Here is a 22,288-nt window from a genome sequence, read left to right on the forward strand (position 1 = left end):
TGCATTGATGAATATTGTCGATGTATTTGGAAATTCACGTTGCCAGATTTAGCAAGGAGGTCTTGCCCAAAACATTGATTCTCCTGCTCCTCGGATAGTGCCTGACCTGCTGTGCTTTTCCAGCACCACTCTCGACTCTGATCTCCAGCATCTGAGTCCTCACTTTCTTCTGGTTGATTTGAACCTTTAGAGGACACTGGCTTAAACCTCACTGGATAGCTGTGTCTAATTGGGGCCACCAAACTTTAGAAACGACATAAAGGGTTTAAGGAGAATGCAGAAAAGTTCTATGAGAATGCAGTTACACAGATGGATTGGAGAAACTGGAGTTGGTGACTTTAAAGAAGAGATGGTTGAGAGGAGAACTGATTGAGGTGTTCAAAATCACGAGAGATCAACACAATCAATGGAAACCATTCCTATTGATTAGTAAGTTTAATAAACAAATCTTCTCTTAACAGCAATATGGACTTACCCAACATCAAGTGGATTGCAGCAGTTCAGGAAGAGATCTCAGCATAACCTTCTCAAAAGCAACTCATGATGAGCAATTAACACTGGCCCAACTGGCCCAACCAACCAATCCCACAAATGAAAGAAAAGAAACAAAGGCACAGATTTAAAATAATTGACTAAAGAATCATAGGCAACATAAAAAAAAAAGTTAAGTGTTTATAATCTCCAGAGACAAGTGGAGACAAATTCAGACGTAGCTTTTTAAAGTGAATTGCGTGCGTATCTGAAGAGAAAAACACTTACAGGGCTCTGAGGCAAGGGTCGAGGAGTAGGCGGAGCTAAATTGCTGCTGGAGAGGGTCACATGATCCAATGGGCCCAATAGGATTAAAAAATGCTCAGTGGTTAGAAAATTGTGATACTCGCACAATGTGCACATTAGGAGCACAGGCTCAGTTTGGGGCCAATTTAATCCTCACCTGCTTAACAGGAAGCTACCTGGATCAGGAGAAACACTGGTTTCACTGTGTGTCACTTGATTTCACTCTGCACTCCTCTTTTACACATGAGGAACAGAAGAGGGTAACTAGGAGGGTAACTGCCAATATCCATGTCAGACATTCAAGCCCAAGAGGGTGGCACAGTGGCTCAGTGGTTAGCATTGCTGCCTCACAGTGCCAGGGACCTGTGTGATTCCAGCCTCGGGTGACTGTCTGTGTGGAGTCCACACATTCTCCCCTTGTCTGCATGGGCTTCCTTCGGCTTCTCCAGTTTCCTCCCACAATCCAAAGATGTGCAGGTTAGGTGAATTGGCCATGTTAAATTGCCCCAGTGTTCAAGGATGTGTAGGTTTAGTGCATTAGTCAGGGGTAAATGTAGGAAAACGGGTCTGGATGGGTTTCTCTTCGGAGGGTCGGAGTGCACTTGTTGGACTGAAGGGCCTGTTTCCAAACTGTAGGGACTCTATTCTATAAGCTTCCAGTGCATCAGAATGAATACTTATGGATTGCTTGTGAGGGGGCAGAGTCTTGGTGAGGTTTTCCAGGGTTTGATTAAAAGTTGCATTATGGTCAATGGAAAGAGTATAAAACGAGCATTCTAGCCAATGTCGAAGATTTCCCACACAGCAAAAGAAGGCAAAATTACTCTTGCAATTTCAGAGCTTAAAATAATTGTAATCTATAAATAACAAACTTCCAAAAGATCCTCACACAGACTTAGAGATAGTGATGTACCGCATGGAAACAGACCCTTTGGACCAAATCGTCCATGCCGACCAGATATCCTAAATTAATCTAGTCCCATTTGCCAATCTTCCTATTCATATACCCATGCTGTAATTGTACCAGCCTCCACCACTTCCTCTGGCAGCTTATTCCATACATACACCATCCTTTGCGGGAAAAAGTTGCCCCTTAGGTCCCTTTCAAATCTTTCCCCTCTCACTCTAAACCTAGAATTCTACTCATCTTGGTTACAGAGCAGTACGTAACTGGGAATGATTTGTTCTGGACTGATATATGGACATGGACTGGATTGGACTCAGCATTAGTGCCAATAATTCAAGCACAATTATTACTTCTAAAGTACAACAGGCTTATGAGCATGTCTGAATGCTAGTCCCTGAAGATATGTCAAATCCAAGCTGAAAAGATGATGGAACAGATGTGTAAAACTGTGAAGGAACTTTTTTTTTGTTTTTCTAGCTTTTTCTCCTGCCTGTTAAGGAAGGTCTATGAAGCTCACCATTAACAACCAAATGAGGAAGATCTTCCATTTCCCATAGAAAGGACTTGAATACAGGAGTACAAGAGTGGAGAAGTCTTGCTTCAATTGTATAGGAGCGTGTTACATGGGAATTATTATGTGTAGTTTTGGTCTCTATCTCATTAAAGCTACTATTGCCATACAGCAAGAGTAACAAAAGGTTTACCAGACTTGTTCCTGGGATGGAGGAACTGTCTGATGAAGAGAGATTGGGAAAACTGGTGCTGCATTCGTAGATTTTCCAAGAATGAGGGATGATCTCATTGAAACCTACAAAATACTTAAGGTATAGACAGGGTAGATGTTGGATTGAGTGAAACCAGGCAATGCAATTAAAAAAATACAAGTGGGTACCACCAATATTCCCTCTACATTGTTTTGTACATGCTGATTGATAGGTCACTGCACTGATGTCTGGTTTTGGAATTCATTGTGTGCACAAACCATTGTGTGCCAAAGAAAAGCTAGAGGGAGTACTGAATACCACTTGGTTCTGAGATATGGAGAAATTATTCGACTCAGAGGGTTGTGAGCGTTTGGAATTGTCTACCCCAGAAGGCTGTGGAGACTCAGTCTTTGATTATATTTAAGGTAGAGGTTGATAGGTTGCTGATTACCATTGGCATGCAAATGTATGGAGATGGGGTGAATAAAAGGTATTGAAGTGTCCATTCATCCATGACCATATTGAATGGTGAGGAAGTCTGATGAGCTGAATGGGTTTAGATCAGAGTGGTGCTGGAAAAGCACAGCAGGTCAGGCAGCATCCAAGGAGCAGGAAAATCGATGTTTCGGGCAAAAGCCCTTCATCAGGAATAGAGGCAGGAAGCCTCCAGATTCCTGTGCCTAGGCATCAAGAATCACCAAGCCTGAAAACACTGAGGTAAAGTAGTCTTCCTCGGACTGTTTCCTTCTATGCAGTCCATCCAGCTAATTCATTGTAGTGTAGAAATTGGGTTTCAGCAACTCAATACTCAATATGCTGTGGTGCTGCATTATACATGAGCCAGTGGGCCAGTCCAATCAATTTTGCTGGCCATCAGCAAGTTAAACACAACTTCATTTCATTATACAAATTGTACAGTTATATTAGTAAATATTAATACAAATGTTACTGTCTCAGAACTCCAAAGTAGCACTTGGGTAATTTCCTGAAACCACTTGGACAATGAAGTACTATCTTGTTATCAGTTTAGGGCATAATTCAAAATAGTTTCCATTCATAAAAGCTTGACATTGCAATATAAAGGAAATTGTTTGGTTTTCATGAAGAAAACTGGTACTTCAGCAAGATGTGCAGAAAAGGAGGACTGGATAACTTAGAAATCTTAGGGTCTGGAAGATACACCTCTATAGCTAGGATATAGTCAGACTGGCATAGGACTGGTCATCAAGGGTTGAGCTACAGATGTCATACATATTAGCCAATGTTCCATTATGCACTTAATTAAGGAGTACCACAAGTGCAACTAGTGAACTTGTCCTCAGTTATCACCAGACCTTCTTGCAAGATGCCAGGTACATTCATGGTAGTGGTGGACAAGTCCAATATATTGGTGTGTGCAACCTTGTATGAAAGCATTTAACAGATATTCAGTTCACCAAGAAGCATGTTGCAACTCCAAGGAACACCTGTTACACAGCTTCAAATGGCTTTGTGCGTGGGAAATCATGTCTCACAAACTTGATTGAGTTTTTTGAAGAAGTAACAAAGAAGATTGATCAAGGCAGAGCAGCAGATGTGATCTATATGGACTTTAGTAAGGCGTTCGATAAGGTCCTCCTGTTTAGCAAGGTTAGATCTCATGGAATAAAGGGAGAACTAGCCATTTGGATAAAGAACTGGCTCAAAGGTAGAAGACAGAGGGTGGTGGTGGAGGGTTGTTTTTCAGACTGGAGGCCTGTGACCAATGGTGTGCCACAAGGATCGGTACTGGGTCCTTTAATTTTTGTCATTTACATAAATTATTTAGATGCGAGCATAAGAGGTACAGTTAGTAAGTTTGCAGATGACATCAAAATTGGAGGTGTAATGGACCGCGAAGAGGGTTACCTCAGATTGCAACAGGATCTGGACCTGATGTGCCAATGGGCTGAGAAGTGGCAGATGGAGTTTAATTCAGATAAATGCAAGTATTGAGTACAGGAGTTAGGAGGTCATGTTGCGGCTTTACAGGACATTGCTTAGGCCACTGTTGGAATATTGCATGCAATTCTGGTCTCCATCCTATCAGAAAGATGTTGTGAAACTTGAAAGGGTTCAGAAAAGATTTACAAGGATGTTGCCAGGGTTGGAGGATTTGAGGTATAGGGAGAGGCTGAACAGGCTGGGGCTGTTTTCCTTGGAGTGTTGGAGGCTGAGGGGTGACCTTATAGAGGTTTACAAAATTATGAGGGGCATGGATAGGATAAATAGACAAAGTCTTTTCTCTGTGGTCAGGGAGTCCAGAACTAGAGGGCATAGGTTTAGGGTGAGAGGGGAAAGATATAAAAGAGACCTAAGGGGCAACTTTTTCACACAGAGGGTGGTACATGTATGGAATGAGCTGTCAGAGGATGTGGTGGAGGCTGGTACAATTGCAACATTTAAGAGGCATTTGGATGGGTATGTGAATAGGAAGGGTTTGAAGGGATATGGGCCGGGTGCTGGCAGGTGGGACTAGATTGGGTTGGGATATCTGGTCAGCATGGACAGGTTGGACCGAAGGGTCTGTTTCCAAACTGTACATCTCTATGGCGCTATGGCTCCTGTGTCAAAACTTCCAAGATCAGTGGAACTTCCACTTGGAAATATTATTCTGCTGCTATAAAGTGTCAAATATGGATCAAATGTAGCACTCTTTTTGAGTCAGGTAGTTGTGCATTCATTTCCCACTTAAAATTGGAACAAATAATTCAGTTGGGCTTTATGGTGAAACACCGAGAAGGAATTTTCCTTAACCATCCTGGAATAAGACTTGAACCCAGAGCATCTGACTTTAGGTGACAGCCTTGGTTTCTATATTAACTTCATCATACCTTCACTTACTGTGAAATGTGACCAACGCAATGGGTTTGAGAGTGAAATATTAAATTCCGAAGTCCCAGGAGAGATCTATTTCTGATTAAATATAAAACCTAGCAGTAAGTAGTATCATGATAAGAGACAACAACTATTGAATTTGTTTCTGGATTAGTGGTACTGGAAGAACACAGCAGTTCAGGCAGCATCCAAGGAACTCCTTGGATGCTGCCTGAACTGCTGTGCTCTTCCAGCACCACTAATCCAGAATCTGGTTTCCAGCATCTGCAGTCATTGTTTTTACCTCTACTATTGAATTTGTGACTATCTAGATAGAAAGGTGCCACTCGAAAATCCTGATATTGCAAAAGGTCCAATTCCCAGTATTTCAGACAGATTCATTTGGGTGGGGAAAGAGTGGAGATATGCACCATCACTACAGTTTCTGGATTTCGATGTTTTTACTGAAGTTCAGTATAACTTGGTTACAAATCATGACCTGAATGCTCACATTGGTTACCACCAGATTATAAGAAGCTTTCCATTTTAGAACTGAAGTTTAGTACTGTAAAGGAGACCTGAAAGTTGTTATCCATGTGGAAACTTTTGCTTTTTTGGTATAAGTGAAGGAAACCATTTACAACCAACAGCACAGGATGAAGCAAATATATAACTGTGTGGACATCTGTCGGAAAATTATATTGATATTCACATATTTTGAGATATTGATAAATCTCATACTAGAAATCTGTGGACTAAGAAAATGATAATGATAACATTTCAGGAAATTTGAAGTTTAATCAGCACTTTATCCAAATATATATGAAAATTTTAAATAGCATGATCTGGACAACAATAACAGTTACAATCTGCTTCAGTCACTATGAACGTGTATAGAATTCTAAAATATCCATGTCATTTTTTTATTATGTAAGCTTACATGTTAAACACAAGTATGAAAATTTATGACTTCAGCATGGTTGAGTAACTAAAAATTATGAAAGGTTGTATGGGTCAGACATAAGTACAGCACCATCCTTTGTGATTCTATACAAAATTTTATTATGTACTGCAATTAATTCAAAGTGTTGGTAGAGTTTAACATTTTTATTATGTATGGCAATTATAGTTGGGGCAGCATGGTGGCTCAGTGGTTAGCACTGTTGCCTCACAGTTCCAGGGACCCGGGTTTGATTCCAGTCTCGGGTGATTGTCTGTGTGGAATTTGCACACTCTCCCCATGTCTGTATGTGTTTCCTCTGGGTGCTCTGGTTTCCTCTGGGTGCTCCAGTTTCCTCCCACAGTCCAAAGATGTGCAGATTAGGTGAATTAACTGTGCTAAATTGCCTATGGTGTTCAGGGATGTGTAGGTTAGGTGCATTAGTTGGTAGTAAAATATAGGGTAGGAGGAATGGGGCTGGGTGGGTTACTCTTCGGAGGGTCGGTGTGGACTTGTTGGGCCAAAGGGCCTGTTTCCATACTGTATGGAATTCTATGACTCAAAACGTCAACATAATAAATGTTATTGATCAGCTTGCAATTTTGATAGGGTGATGAGGGCAATATTGTTCTGCATTTAATAGCTATTTTCAGAAAGTTTCAGGGTGACGGAGGAAGATCAATGTGACTAGCATTATGGCTACAGTCAGGATATTTGATTTCCAGGTGGTATTCAGTATGGCTGGTGTTATTGGTGAGCAATATTTTGGAGGAGGAGATGGATCCGTAGCGTTGGAATTATTTATGGGTGATGCTAAGGTTTGTTCAAAGTAGTAGTCACAGGCTTGAATCAACAGACAGGGAAACACTAATATAGGAGAATAAAAATATGTTGCTATGACATTCAAAATTCCCCTTGGGTCTCTCCATATCTCAAGGTGTGAAGTTTCATAATTGCAGGCACTGGCTGCTAACTGTAACTTCATAACAAGAAAAGAAAATCAGAGAAAATGGATACAATAAGAATTTGGTATAAATGGAGAGAAATGCAGTCACAAAGTTGTAAAGGATCAGGGATGATCAGAATTGAGATCTGGAGCTAGAGATGGGGAATATTATTAATTTGTATCTGCAAATGAGAGTTCCTTTACTTTTTATTTCAAGATGTTGTAATTATTTTCTATATTTAAATAAATGATGAAACTCTCTCACCTACAGATACTAATCATTTGTCTCCCCATCGCTAGCTCCAGTTCTCAATTTTTATCATCCCTAATCCTTTCCAACTTTGTTACTGCATTGCTCTCTTTTCGTAGCAAATTCTTATTGTATCCATTTTCTCCGATTTGCTGAAATTAATGATAACTATTTTAATTAATTCATTTAATCGTTTAGAAAACCATAATTGTTTTCAATCCCCACCTGAAATGGTGAAACTACTTACCATTTAGGTTCACTGTCAGTCAGCAGTTTGTGCTCATCATCTTTGTTGAAAAGTGAGGTGACTTCTTTCCAACCTTTTAGACTTGCTCCTTGAACCTAAATGAAGGAAAAAATTTATTAATGCAGTTATGACTTGTACACAAAAATGTGTGAGGACAGAAATCATGCCTGGATTCTATTGATGGACTCTGTTGATAAATGGTCTAGCATGGAACAGTCACACAGATCAAAGTAGCCCCTGTGTTGAGTTGACTCCTGCTCTGGGTTGTAAGCTGACTTCAGCCTGATCAACAGTAAAGATGTTGGAATTGATGGTTTTGGAAGGAAGTCAAAATATTCTCACGTTCCTGCTCCTCAATACTAACTACTGAATCATTCTAGAATAAACATGAGGTGCACTGGTTGGATAAGCTTCAGGAGAGAGCCTAAACCCCTGGCTCATCTGGGCTATAAGTAACTCCATTCTTACACAACACGCTTGACAATGCTATGGTTTTAGGAGGTGTATTTCTTTTAATGAAGGTTACGATCAAGCAGTCTGCTTCAAAGCCCATAAAGTAAACAAGTTGAGGCCTTGGGGTTCTTTTCCAAATTTGGAACAATAGAAGTAGCCTGAATGGGTGGGGTCACATTCCCACAGAAACAGGTTTTTTAGTTTTAGTCTTTCAGTAGCAGTTGCTGGGGTTTTGAAGCTGGATTAGGAAGCTACAGTACACCTCCCCTTGCTACTTTTTCACTGTTTTGTCTTGAGGTGAATCCTCCTCAACTGGAGAATTGCAATGTGAGACAACCTATTTTACTGAATTTGCCTTTGCCAAGGGTTTATTTTTTAAAGTCTTCACAAGATGAGGGCATTGCTGACAAGGGCAGCACTTATTTGCCCAGAGGGCAGTTAAGTGTCAACCACACTGCTGTGGGTCTGGAGTCACATGTAGTCCAACTCGGTAAAGACAGAAGTTTCCTTCCCTAAAGGACAGTAGTAAACCAAATGGATTTTTCCAACAATCAGCAATGGATTCATGGTCATTGTTGGTCTCCTATTTCCAGAATTTTATTGAATTCAAATTCCACCACCTGCCATGGCAGGATTTGAATCTCGGCCCCCAGAACTTTAACCGGGTCTCTGGATTTAAAAGTCCAGTGATGATATCCCTAGGCCATGTCTTTATGAGATGTTGCTATATTGGAACAGTCACTGTTTAGTAGTTAAACAATCTACAATTCTGTTAACTTGTTCAATAGCCTTAAGTTATTCCAATTTCTCCTTTCTTTTGCTGTATTTTAACTATAGCGTCTGAAGAAAGTGTGTTTTTCTTCAAGAATGGTAGTTTGACCAATCTAATTGCATGTGGAATGCTAAGCCGGGCATTTGTCTTTGAAATAAAAAACATTAGGGTCAAGACTGCCTTCTTAATATATTTTGAGAGGGTTTGGTCTGGTCCAGAACAACTTTGACTCTCTGACGAGACCTAGCAAGATAGAAATACAGATGTAAAAGTTGTTATGCTCGCGGAAGGAGGGAGAAGGCAGAAAGGGAAAAAGATCTACAAGAAAAAAGATTAAATACCAAAATATTTATGATGAAGAGTGGTAATGGATATAGCGAAGAAATAAGAAAATGTGAATTTCCCACAACGACTCCATTCTATTCTCCTGGTTTCAGAGTTCCCATCATATCTTCCAATGCTGCCACCTTTCATCCCTCTGCTTTTAAAATGTTCTCCTTTTCCCTCAGCTGAGGTTTCCCCACTTGGCATATTTGAATAGACCTTCCAACATGTCCAAGTGACCTCATGCTTCTCTGCTTTTACCCTTACCCCTCTCAAAACCACAAGGGTCCCTATTGTCTTCAACTTCAACTCCACTCACCTCTACATTTAATGGCTTATCCTTCACCCTTTCCATCAGCATGATGACACACTAATCACATTGTCCCCTTTCAGCAATCCCTATGGTCTGTCCCCTTTGCAACACCCTAGTCCAGAAGATCAGAAGACTATATAAAAAAAAAACAGACTAGGTCATTTGGTTCCTTAGGCCCACTCTGCCATTCGATCAGATCATGGCTGACCTAGCATTTCTCACTTCCACTTTCTTGCCTTTTCCCCATAACCCTAGATACCCCAACTGATCAAGGATATACCTCAACTTTAAATATACATAAGGTTCCTGCCCTCACCACAACTCTCTGTGGTAAGGAGTTCCAAACACTCTCATCTCTCAGAAGAAATTCCTCATCTCAGTTTTAAATTGGCAGTCCCTAAAAATGTGAAGTGCTGAGCTTTCCCTCATTGTAGGAGTCACCAGGAGAAAGTGGTCATGAGCATCTGAGGATAATTGGCAGCTAAACAAAGATGTTGTTTCTCTTTGCTGCAAAATTCAAATCCAGGGAACAGATGAAAATAGAACAAAAGCAAAGTGCTGGAAATACTCAACAGGTATAATAACATAAAAATAGTGATACTGTTTGTCAGCAAGGGAGTACATAACAAAATCTTACTGAAAAAGAGTATTCAATCACAATATTAAAACATTCAGAATTATTTACATGCAGAATTATACCACATTACCGCATTTCAGAACACTTTTTTATTGCACTGTGAATCAGAGATTCAACATGTACACACTGGATGTGAGTCCTCTGAAGGCTGTAAGCTTAACAAATTTGATTCTATAATTGTCAATGAACAATGTGAAGCCTGAACCAGGAAAATACAAGATAGAGGAACAAATCCAATGTCAGAGTTGCCACAGAAAGTGAAAAAAAGAGAATAAAGATTGAACTGAGAGCGAGAGATAGGAGACAGACATTTGTGCAATTTTTTTTTAAAGTCTTTAAGAAAAATTAAAATCTGAAGAAATGAAATTCTATATTCAAAAGCATTCATTTTCAGAACCAAAGTAGTTGTTGGTAGTAATTAAAATTTACCACACTCTTAAAGGCTGCACTACAATTGGCTACACCCAATTGTTTCTGGTGGAGTCTGGATAGTGAGAGGGGTTGGTTTAGCTTAATTTGTTAGGTGATTGGCTTGTGATACAGAGTGACACTAACAATTTACACACTAACTGAGGTTACCATGAAGAACTGCCCTTCACAACTTCTACCTTGCCTGAGAACGGTGATCCTCAGGTTAAACCACCACCAGTTGCCTATCCCTAATGAGAAAACAGCTCTATGGTCTGTTAAAACCATAGCAACTTAATCTTTATTGCTTTTAAACAAAAAAAAAAATGGTAGATACTGAAAATCTGAGTCAAAATCAGAAAAACAGACCTTTCTGAAAGAGGGTCACCAGACCTGAAACGTTCTCCAGCAATTTCTGTTTTGGTTGCAGTTACTATTATTTGACAACTATGGGGGAAGCAGGGCAATGTGGACAGCATCTTTCTGATTCCCACAGTCAACTGTACATGGGTGGTTTGCACGATGCTGCCCAATTCTCATGAAAGGCAGTGAATGCTGTCAGATGCACTATTAATTCTACTGCAAAATCTGGGCCATTATCTTTGTTTATAATGTCTAACTTGAAGCTTGAAGAGAACATTGAAAAACATCCAAACTCCATCTTTCTGTTACAACAGAGCCCACAGAGAAAACAAAAATGCCTCAGTAGCCATAACAGATAAAACGTCATTCATACTCAGGTGAACTAAATGCTGCTTTACAAAAATATATACCACTCCTGCACTGGATTATTATGTAAACAATTTGAGCTTTGTCCTCAGCATTTGTGTAATGAATTGAGCCTTCAGTGTGTTCATGCCTTGTAGCACATTCTTAGTTTTTTTCACATTATGGAGTAAGGTGATTGGTTTGGAACTAATCTGTCGTTTTACCTTAAAAGTGACCATGTATCTTTAAGCTGATGCAAAGATTTGTAAGGAGTATATAACAGACTCAACTATAATGTAGTAAGATAACGTTAAATAACGTATCTATCGATTTTAGTGTCTTTTCATTCTTAACAGCTCATTTTAATAGTACTGTAGCAGCTTTGCAACTGTGAAATCACATTATCTCCAACAGCATGCAAATATTTCTGTTAGTAAGCTGGCCAAGGTCTATTGATTGTAAGCTGGATCTGGGCGATGAAGGACAAAGGTGGGAGACAGCGAAGGTCACAGTTACAGAAAAAAACATCAGCGAGGGAGAAAAGGAATGAAATCACAATCAGACAAGGTCCCGATTGTTGTAATTCAACCTCCCACCTGCTATATTAGGCCAACCACACCTTACTTGTGGCTTTCCCTGTGATGGATTGCCTCACCTCCAGTTGGCAAGTCTCCACAAGACTGCAGCTGAGATCAAGATTGGAATTTGAATCCCCAAGCAGGAAAGCGGCCCAGTGTGCAGGAGGCCCATCTGGTGGCGTCCGTAGGAGGTCCAGCCAATTTTCAATGGCTGGGCCTCAATAACATGTCACTAGCCGACAGTAACCAGAACGCCTGGAAATTTGGCAGAAAGTCAATCAGCTGGAGAGCAGACGCAGACACTGAGTAAAGTGTAGTTCTGCCGTGGTCAGCAGCAAGGGACAAAAAGTTGTGGGAGTGTGTGTGTGTGTCAAATCTCATTACACTGCCTGTTGTGGCTCTTCCTCATCTTGGCCCCATAAAGGAAATCTTTAATCAATAACTAGTAGTCTTATCAGATTATTGCTGTGAGCACCCCATTCACGCTCTGGTTTATGATTGTACTATGGTCCTACTGAAGTAAAAGGACATCTACACAGATTAACTTGTCACAAAAGTGTGTCATACTCCTGAAATTTCAGGCATTTTCAAATTGCTGTAGATCAGGGACAGAACAGTTTTTTAAAAAATTCAGTCTTGAAATGCAAGTGGCACCGGCAAGGCCAGCAGTTATTACACATCTCATGGTGGTTAGCCATCTTCTTGGATGTTTACTAGGGTACAGCAAAGGTTTAACAGGACGTTGCCTAGTATGGGGGATTTTAGCCATGAAGAGAGCTTGAATAGATGGAGTTTGTTTTCAATGGAACACAGGAGTTCGACAAGCGATCTGTTGGAAGTTTATACGATTGTGAATGGCATGGATAGAGTGAAAGTATGAGACATTTTCCCCAAGGTGGAGGGGTCAATTACTAGGGGAGACAAGGGGTGGCGGACTTTAAAAGAGACTCGCGAGGCAAGTTTCTCACACAAAGGGTAGTGAGTGCCTGGAATGCGCTGGCAGAGGTGGTGGTGGAAGCAGACAACAGCAGCATTCAAGAAATACCTGGACTAATACATGAATAGGAAGGGAGCAGAGGTATACAGATCCTGTAAGTAAAAACAATTTTAGTATGGAAGGGCAAAACGTGTCTGTGCAGGCTTAGAGGGCTGAAGGGTCTGATCTTGTGCTGTATTGTTCTTTGTTCTCGACTGCATCCATGTGGTGTAAGGATGCCACAGTGCTGTTAGCAAGGCAGTTCCACCCAAGCTATCATGGAGGAACAGCAATAAAGTTGCAGGTCAGGATGTTATGCAACTTCAAGGGGACTTTGCAGCTGGTGATGCTACCATGTAACTGCTGTCTTTGTCCATCTTTATCTGCCTGCTCCACATTTTTCTATCAGATTGTAACAATTGGTATTTCCTTGCTGCAGTTATCCAAATTCAACATGGATAGAGGGTAATCATTGTTCATTTACTGCAACATTGTCGAGATGTATAACTAATTCCTCTGTGATTTTCAACCTAAAATAGTCCTGTGTTGGTGGGAAAAGAACGGCATCTGATCAGGTGCTTGACTTTCCTCCCTTAAAGAGATTAATGGACAATTGACTGGTTAAAGTGTCACAACGGTGAAGGAGCTTTGGACTTTGCCCTGTTTTCATTTGGTAATACAAAAATTTGGAGCAAAGTGTCAAAACGGATACCTTGTCAATTGCTAAACAAAAAAAGAACTGTAGACACTCTAAATCAGTTACCAAAACAGAAATAGCTGGAAAAACTCAGCAGGTCTGGCAGCATCTGTGGAGAGGAAGCAAGGTTAACGTTTCAGATCCAGTGGCCCTTCTCCAGAATATAGCTAGGAAACTGTGTGTGTGTGTGTGTGTGTGTGTGTTGGTGAGGAGGAGGAAAAAAGTCCAACAATTGGTGGAGATGGAGCCACAGGAGGGAGGAAGGAAGGGAAGGGGGGAGAGACAGAGAGGCAGTTGGGCAGACAAAGGAGTGGGTAAAGGTCAGCCTGGGAGAATGAATAGCTGTAAATACCAGATGCAAAGCCGTGATTTCAATTTTCTCATACTTCACAAACATTGATCAATCTGTTCTTATTCTTGCAATATATCTAATGCACACTGAAACAATTTATAAATGATGCACAGGACCTGATCTGTCTGCATCACTTCAATTTCCTAATTTGCAACGTGGCATTTCATTTAAGCTACGATATTAATTGAAATGCAGACAGCATTGCTCTAGCCTTGAAGGGAGAGCAAGAAAATGCTCTCAATATGTGCCATCCCATTATTTAAGAACTATTTCACCTGCTAAAATGCAAGGTAAGATTAGAAAGATAGGATCAGTGATAGGCCGATACCCCATAAATTGTGTGGAGGCTGCAAGCTTGTCCAGGTACTGCTGGAACTCCTTGGGTGAAATGTTGAGAATTAAGACAGTTAACAAGGTCACAAAAACAGAAATTGCTAGAAAAACTCACTTAGTCTGGCAGCATCTGTGGAGAGAATGCCAAGCCATTTTCTCAGGAAGGGAAGAGCAGTAAACAATCAGTAGAGATGGAGCCCTGAGAGAAAAGCCATCATTTCCACCACTCTACATTTTTTTGGAACTTTGCAGATCCCAATGGGTTCATGCACTTCTTACACTCAAGAATGCCTTTTCACAAAGCAGAGGAAATTTTATCTACACCAAAGGTGTGATGGTACCAGATCCAAATGCGTAACTTAACTCTCCAATAGGAGACTACAATGAAATATTCCTTCAGCCCTCACCCCATAATGCGCCCCATACCTACCCCTTGTAGCTCACCCACCCACTTTCAACTATATGACTAAAAGGAAAAAGATTATATTACACCAGATTATCAAACAGTGGAGCATATCCTACTCCTGCTTGTAAGACCTATGTTACAATTTGGCACTGGAAATGAAACCAATGTTGCTAATTTTTCTCTAAAATCTTTTCAATGGTTTGCTTGATATTGGAACAAGTGAGTTTATCTACTAGGAATAGTATAAATAATTGAAGGGAAATACAACGACCTGCAGGAACCAAAGCAATTTGAAACTCTAAGATTGGCAAGTTAATCCAAACTTTTATGTCACATGAATGAATATTTTGAATTCCTATAGAGATGATATCTAAAAGAAGCATTAGATTAGACTTTTAGAAAGACTTATTGATCAAAGTACAGAAAAACTAAAGCCAAATTCCTCTAGTGCAGGGAACAGATATAATGTGGCTTGTCTGATGGCCCACAAGAAGTTAGTGAGAATCTTTTATTTAGGGAAGTAAGAAAATTAAGATTAGGGGAGACACATTGACCTGATGACCATTTCACTCTCTCCATTAAAACAGTACACATTATACTTTCTCTATCCTGGCACTTCAACTTTGATGTCATGATGTGGAGAAAAGTGAACTGTTGATTTTGAAAAGAGCAGTCCTCAAAACCATGTCACCAGTCAGAGACAAAATATAATGGACTTGTGCTACCTGTTGTTTCTTATTGCAGGAAAAGGGGCAGTACAGTGACTCAGTGGTTAGCACTGCTGCCTCACAGCATCAGCAACACAGGCTTGATTCGACCCTTGGATCACTGTCTGTGTGGAGTTTGCACATTCCCCCTGTATCTGTATGGGTTTCCTCTGGGTGCTCTGATTTTCTCTCACAGGCAAAGATGTGCAGGTTTGGTGGATTAGTCAATGCTAAATTGCTCTGTAGTATCCAAGGATATGCAGGCAAGGTGGATTAGCTATGGTAAATGTAGGGATAGGGTGCTGTATGGGCCTGGGTGGGAGGGTTGCTGCACTGGCCTCTATCTGCACTGTAGGGAATTCTATGAAATTCAATTGTTCTTACTCAGATGGATGTGTTACCATCTTAATTTTCTGGCACATCTTGCCTTTCCCAACTACTTCATGATGAGAATGGAGGCCAGAAATAAAGGTCAGTGGGTGCTATTGTGTTCCAATCAGCCAATACCTATGGTCCATTTTATACAGAACATAACATGGAATACAAACACAGCCTTGGAGACACATGCATTTGTTCTAGCAGATTAGGACTTTTTTTTCCTCTCTGATATTATGCTATGGGCATGAAATTGGATCGTTTGCACCATTACAATAATTATACAGTGAATCTCAGGAATTTTTTTTTAAGTTAGGTTCAGTGCCAAAGTCTCCAGGATATTATCCGCAACTCAGTCTACTATGAATTCACTCAATTATTCTGAGGTCAGTTTTGTTTAATCAGAGATCTTCCTGATGACACTGAATAACATTGTTGCAACAGCCATTGTGCTCAAGAAAAAAAAACCTGACCGCATGACAAAAATAATTGCCATTTACTTTTATTTCACAGTAAAGAGCGAGCATAAATTTGCAGTAATACAAGGGAACCTTCACATTGTTGAAAGTAGGGGGAACGTATCAAATTTAATACAACTGGAAGTAATGGTAATGGAGAAAATAATGGAACTCAAGAAAGATCATTCTCCCAGACCTAAAAGTTTCCATCTTAAATGTACTGAAAGCAAGAGATTGAAAAATTGCAAATGAAATAGTCATAAGTTTCCAATTCTCTCAAGATTCAGACGTAGCACCTTCAGACTGGAAAGCTATTACTACACTACTTATTGAGGAAGTATGAAGAGAAACAAGAAACTTACCACAGATTCGTCTAATGTTAATCATGGTGAAGTTGATCATGAATATAAAGTGACAGAGTATTTTAACAATTATGATCTAAGCAAAGGCAGTCAGCATGGTTATCTCCTATCATTGCTAGGTCATGACATAAGTAAAACAAACAATATATATCATTATTGATTGATCGATTTATTGTCATGTGTCCCAAAGTACAGTGAAAAACTTTGTTTACGAGTAGTTTAGGCTGCACTTGTAAAAGAAGAAACAGAATTAATACTTCAGGTCAATGCATTTAGCCAGAACTGGAAAATGTTTAGAGATGTAACGTGATCCGAAAGTGATCCGAAAGTGAGGTGAACAGGGTACTACATTGGATGATTAGCCATGATCATACTGAATGGCAGAACAAGCTCGAAGGACTGAATGGCCTACAGTTGCTCATATTTTCTATGTTTCTGTGTGTCACACAATTGCAGAGGTAAGCAAGGCAGGAACATAGTGAAAGCAGGAGAGATTAAATGGCAGAAATGATGATAGTCCAAGCCAAAAGGAGATGGTCACGGGACAAGTAAAGAAAAAGATAAACTTACAGGAGGTGTAATAGGGAATAGGAAAATTATGATGAACTTCTCTAGAAGTAGGGAAGACTTTGCAAGACTGTTCCAAATAAGCTCAAGATAAGGTTGAAGGACAGCGCCTCACCGTTCAATTAGACATTCTATAACATTCCAGACTCAATGAATTCAACATTTTCAGAGTCTAACCACTGTCCTGAGCTATTGGTAATGGTTCTCTATCATTCCTATACACATTCTCTGCAGCTATTTTGCTTCTTTGTTTGTACCAAACCATCTCCTTCTGCCTTGCGATCTTCATCCCTTTTTAAATCACTTTCTCCCTTCCACAACACTTACCTTCCAGAATCATTGCTGTGACGATACTAAGGCTTTCAGAATTATATTTTGTCCATTCCAAGGCAACAAAGTAAAGAACTTGTGAGGCCTTGGGGTTTGTTTTAAGTTTGAACAATAGAAGCTGCATGAATGCATGAAGTCAGACTCCCAAAGAACCAAGGTTTAGATTAGCTTTCAGTGGTTTCTTGGAAGGTGGTTGTGAAAGCTGCTACATCTCTCTCTCTCTTTGCTACAGCTAAAAACTAGAATTCTCTCTGTCAGCCAGAATATTTTCTTGATGTTGTTTCCTCCTGGACTGAAGAAACACCAACTGAAACAATCAATTTTACTGAATTTGCCTTTGCCAAGGATGCATTTGTGGGATGTTACTATGTTGGAACAGTTGCTTTTTAGTAGTTAAATAATCCATTATTCTGTTAAATTTTCCAATAAAGTTAAAGTTATATCAAGTAATCTTCCAATTGTTTGTTAGTTTAACTGTAGAGTAAAAATAAAGTCTGTTGTGCTTAAAGCCAGTAGTGTAACCAATTCAATTACATTTGGAGCACAGCACCTTAAATTTGCCTTTAAGTGAGAAAAGTTAGAGTTTAGGCTATCTCTTTGATATATTTGAAGGGGGTTTGGTCTGGTGCATAGCAGAGATTAGGCAAAACAAAAGGTGATAGAATTCAGTGTGGAGAAATGACAGAGCAACACTTTGGATCTGAGAAATAAATTTGTTTTCTTTTTTATTGTCAAGCATTAACATCTGGTGAAGGGGAACACATGTTGAATCCATATGTACTAATTATTAAAAATCAATGTACAGGTGCAAAAATTAATCAAAAACACTAATGAAATAACTGACCTGTATCTCATTTTGGCTGAAATGCAAAGGCAAGATATTTATGCACCCAATGGATAAAGTTTTTATCAGACCCCTTTCAAACAGTGTTCAGTTTTAAACACCATATTTCAGGAAGGATATATGGCATTGCTAGGGAGGTTTATATATGGATCTAAAAGAACTATACTGGTTACCTTGTGAAGATGATGGAATATATTTTGTGATATTCCTTTGAATATAGAAAGATAAGATTTATACTTTCATGGCACTTTCTACAATCCAAGATGTCCCAAGGCATTTCAGATCCTTGAATTGTTTTAATGTAGAAGATAGCGGGTTGATCTAATTGAAGTGCCTCAAGTTATAATAAATATAATGAAGCTATTTCCTTGGTGGTGGACATTCAGAAATGGATAGCACAATGTCACAAATAGAGTTTGGTTAATTAAGGGAAATCTCAAAAATTGTCCTCAAAAGGCTGTGGAGGCTTGAGCATTTCAAATGTTCAAAATGGAGAGACAGATTTTTATTGTCAGGCAAGAAAGGCAAAGACTATGGACTAAAGACTGTTAAGCATGTTGTAGAAGTACAGATTAGCCATTATTAATGGAATTGCCAGATTATCTTATGAGACTGACCCCTATTCACACATTTTTGCAAGGAAACCTTTAATTGGTTATAGGTAATTAGTTGTGACATATATCATAAACAGAAAATCAAACCTGTTATCTTGGTTTTCTACAACATAGGTTTCCACATTGTAGACAATACTGATTTTTCCCCAAGTTTTGGATATCGTCAGCATAAATCAGCATTTTTTTTTGGCATGAAATCAATTCACTTGTTTTGAGCAACTTATTAATTCACAGAACACTAGTCACTCCAATCCTTCACTCAAATTGAAATTAAACGTTGAGATCCATTTTTGAAAGATAGAGGGATGCACTTCATGGAGAAGTACTTACCAGACATTTTCTAAATGGTAGCTGGAGGGAAAAAAACCTCTGCATCATTTATTACAAGATCATATGCATGCAACAAGATACATATTTCAACTTGATTTAGGTCACTGTATCATGTTTGTAAATTTGCCAAACACTTGGACTTATTAAAAGTGTCCCTTTTAACAATTAATGTACTTTTGTAATAATATTTCTTTTTTACTTTAGTAGCAACTTTGTTGCTGAGATACATTTTATTTCCTCCTACCCTCTAATGTCCCCATACCATGCTGCATTGGTAGACATAGAAAATGTATTTCCCCACAGGGCAGTGAAAAATATAATCAAATGGCCAGGTCACCTCCAGCTGCTCCCATCTAGCTCCTAGCAACCCAGACCTAGATTAAATGGCATGTTGTTTTTCCCACTACCATACATGACCATTTATTTAACATTACACTGCACAGATGGCTTCATGTTTTGATAGTTGTAATAATCAGTGCAGAAATAAATTCTCCCCATTTGTTTAAGTGCTCATCTCATGGCAGTGTCAGTAACAGGCTCATCAATGCTGCTTCATTACCAATGAAGATTGAAAGCACAACATTGTGGAATGATGACTTCTGAGGCATGTGCATCACTAAATATGCCCTCAGAAATAAACTTACAAATAATGAAGTTGCTGTTGTGAAGTAGATAGCCTGCCTCACCTGGGCTAAATTAGGCATCTCTCAAATACAGAGTGAGCAAACACCCTGCAGTCATAAAATTGCCTCTCAATCACAATGTAGACAGAAGGCCACAGTTGTGCTGCCAAACGATTTAAATGACTATTACATGCTCAAATTTCATCTTCTCCCCCTTATTGTTTTTCTAGTTACCTGCTGTTTTTTTGAAGGCTTCCTAAACCTCTGGCTTCCCACTAATTCTTACCATATTGTAAACCTTTTCTTTTGTTTTTATGTTGTCCCTGACTTCCCTTGTCAGCCACTGTTACTCTGTCCTCCTTTTATTATGCGTCTTCTTCCTTGGGATGGATTTCTGCCTCCCGAATTATTCCCAGAAAATTATTGCTGTTTCATCATCTTCCAGCTCTGGCCAGCTCCTCTCTCATGTATTTGTAGTTACCTTTACTCAATTATAACACTGTTACATCTGATTCAGGCTTCTCAACTTCAAACTGCAGGGGGAACTCTATCATATCATGGTCACTGCTGCCTGTGTGTTCCTTCACCTTAAGCTCCCTAATCAATTCTGCTTCCACCAGTTGATCTGCTACCAAACTGATTTTTCCATTGAAGTCCTCTACAACTATTGTAATGGTGCCTTTCTTACATGCCTTTTGTATCTCCTAACATATCTTCTTCCTTGCATCCTGACCAATGCTGGGAGGCCTGTACATAACTGTTCCTTTGCAGTTCCTCAACTCTACCCCCAGATTCTATGCCTTCCGACTCTATGTCAATTATTGCTATTGATTTAATTTCATTTCTTCCAAACAGGGCAACCTGTACCCTGTTCAACTGCCTATTCTTTTGATCAGTCGTGTATCCTTGAATATTTAGTTCCCAGCCCTGATGCTATTGCAGCTGTGTCTGACAACTGCAATCTGTGCTACAAGCACATCTGCCTTTTTCTGTACACTGCTTGCATTTAAATACAATTCCCTCAGTCCTGCATTGACAGTCCCTCCTCTCATTGTTGTCCACATTAGATTCCTGATACTTTTCTATACTCTCCGACCTATTATTTGCTCTGAAAATTTTAATAACCTCACCTGAGCCTTCCTCTTCTTTAATTTTTCCATAATGTTCCATACATTTGAACCCACCCTCCCCAATATCTAACTTAAAGCCCTCTAAACAGCCCTAGTTATGCAATTCGCCAGGACTCTGACCCCAGCACAATTCAGGTTAAGCCCATTGCATCAGAACAGCTCCCTCCTTCTCTGGTATTATTGCCAATGACCTGTTGAATTCAAACATGTTTCTCCCACACCAATATTTGAGCCACACATTTACCTCTTTAATTTTATTGACTCTGTGCCAATTTGCTTTGGCTCAGTTATCTAGGGATCACTACCTTTTTTGTTCTGCTTTGTAACTCAGCATGTAGCTGCTCTTATTCCCTCAGCAGAACCCCTTTCCTCTTTCTATATCTATCATTGGTACCTACATGGACCACAAATGGATCTTTCCCTTTCAACTCCAAGTTCCTCTGCAGCCCAGATAAGATATCCAGAACCTGGGCACCAGGTTTTCTAAAGGAAATGCCTACGGCTCTTTCATGTCTGAGCACAAGCCTTAACGTCAGTTAAAAAAAATCCTTCAGCATTTCCTACAGAGTTGAAACTTGCAATATATTAGAAACAACCTGATGAAATCAACCAGTAACTAAAATGCAAGTCTTTAATGCTCCCTTTCATTAGCACTGGAAGGATGCTTCTTGCTGTTAAACACATGTTCAGCAGTGAGAGTTAAAAGGTAAGCAGGGTAGCCACGCTTCATAAAGGCAGCACTGGTATTTCATCCATCAGCACTGCAGACTGACTGATGTCATGATCTACTTGCACTGTATACTTCTAATGCATGTTTACTCCCTGAAAATTGCCGAGCCTTTAAAAACATGGAGTCTGGTACATTTTGCCCCACAGGTGCACACAGTTTGTAGCTCTCAGCATCCAATAACAAATATTAATTAACAATTCACCCCCACCCCCCCACCCCCACCCCCACTGTCAATTACCCACACAACTCTTACCAATAGTAGTGTGTGGCTATGGCAGATCAGGAAAGAAAGATTTATTGTCATTAAGTTAATTTGGGTGTAAGTGCTTTTGTTTCTGGTGAAGAATATCTAGTCAATTATAGCTACTATGTTCAGATGATCACATAATTAAGAAACAGCTTAGCGTATAACAAATATTCCTCAATAATGATCGTATTACTTATGTTCTTTGGATTACAATAGCATTTCTAGTAAAATTACTTTTTATCATCTAACCTGGGATGCAACAAATAATTCACAAAAATCTCTGTAACTCAATATTTTCCATGAAATATTACAGCTGCTTTACCAGCATCCAGCATAGTAAACACAGTGTTAGAGGATGTTAGTCAAGCAACTAAATGCATTTTTATATTTATGCAATGTCATTGACCC

General features: G+C 39.6%; 1 protein-coding gene across 5 annotated transcripts in view; it reads right to left on the minus strand.

Annotated features, from left to right (window-relative positions):
* The window catches only part of LOC122541842 (testis development-related protein-like), a 64,228-nt gene that overhangs the window by 21,595 nt on the left and 20,345 nt on the right, over positions 1-22,288 (minus strand). For all 5 annotated transcript variants that reach the window (XM_043678930.1, XM_043678892.1, XM_043678901.1 and 2 more), the window contains one exon: positions 7,607-7,701. In XM_043678930.1, coding sequence (XP_043534865.1) covers positions 7,607-7,701 — 95 coding nt within the window. The remainder of the gene's footprint in view (positions 1-7,606; positions 7,702-22,288) is intronic.

Source organism: Chiloscyllium plagiosum, chromosome 3 (assembly GCF_004010195.1).
Source record: "Chiloscyllium plagiosum isolate BGI_BamShark_2017 chromosome 3, ASM401019v2, whole genome shotgun sequence".
NCBI lineage: Eukaryota > Metazoa > Chordata > Chondrichthyes > Orectolobiformes > Hemiscylliidae > Chiloscyllium > Chiloscyllium plagiosum.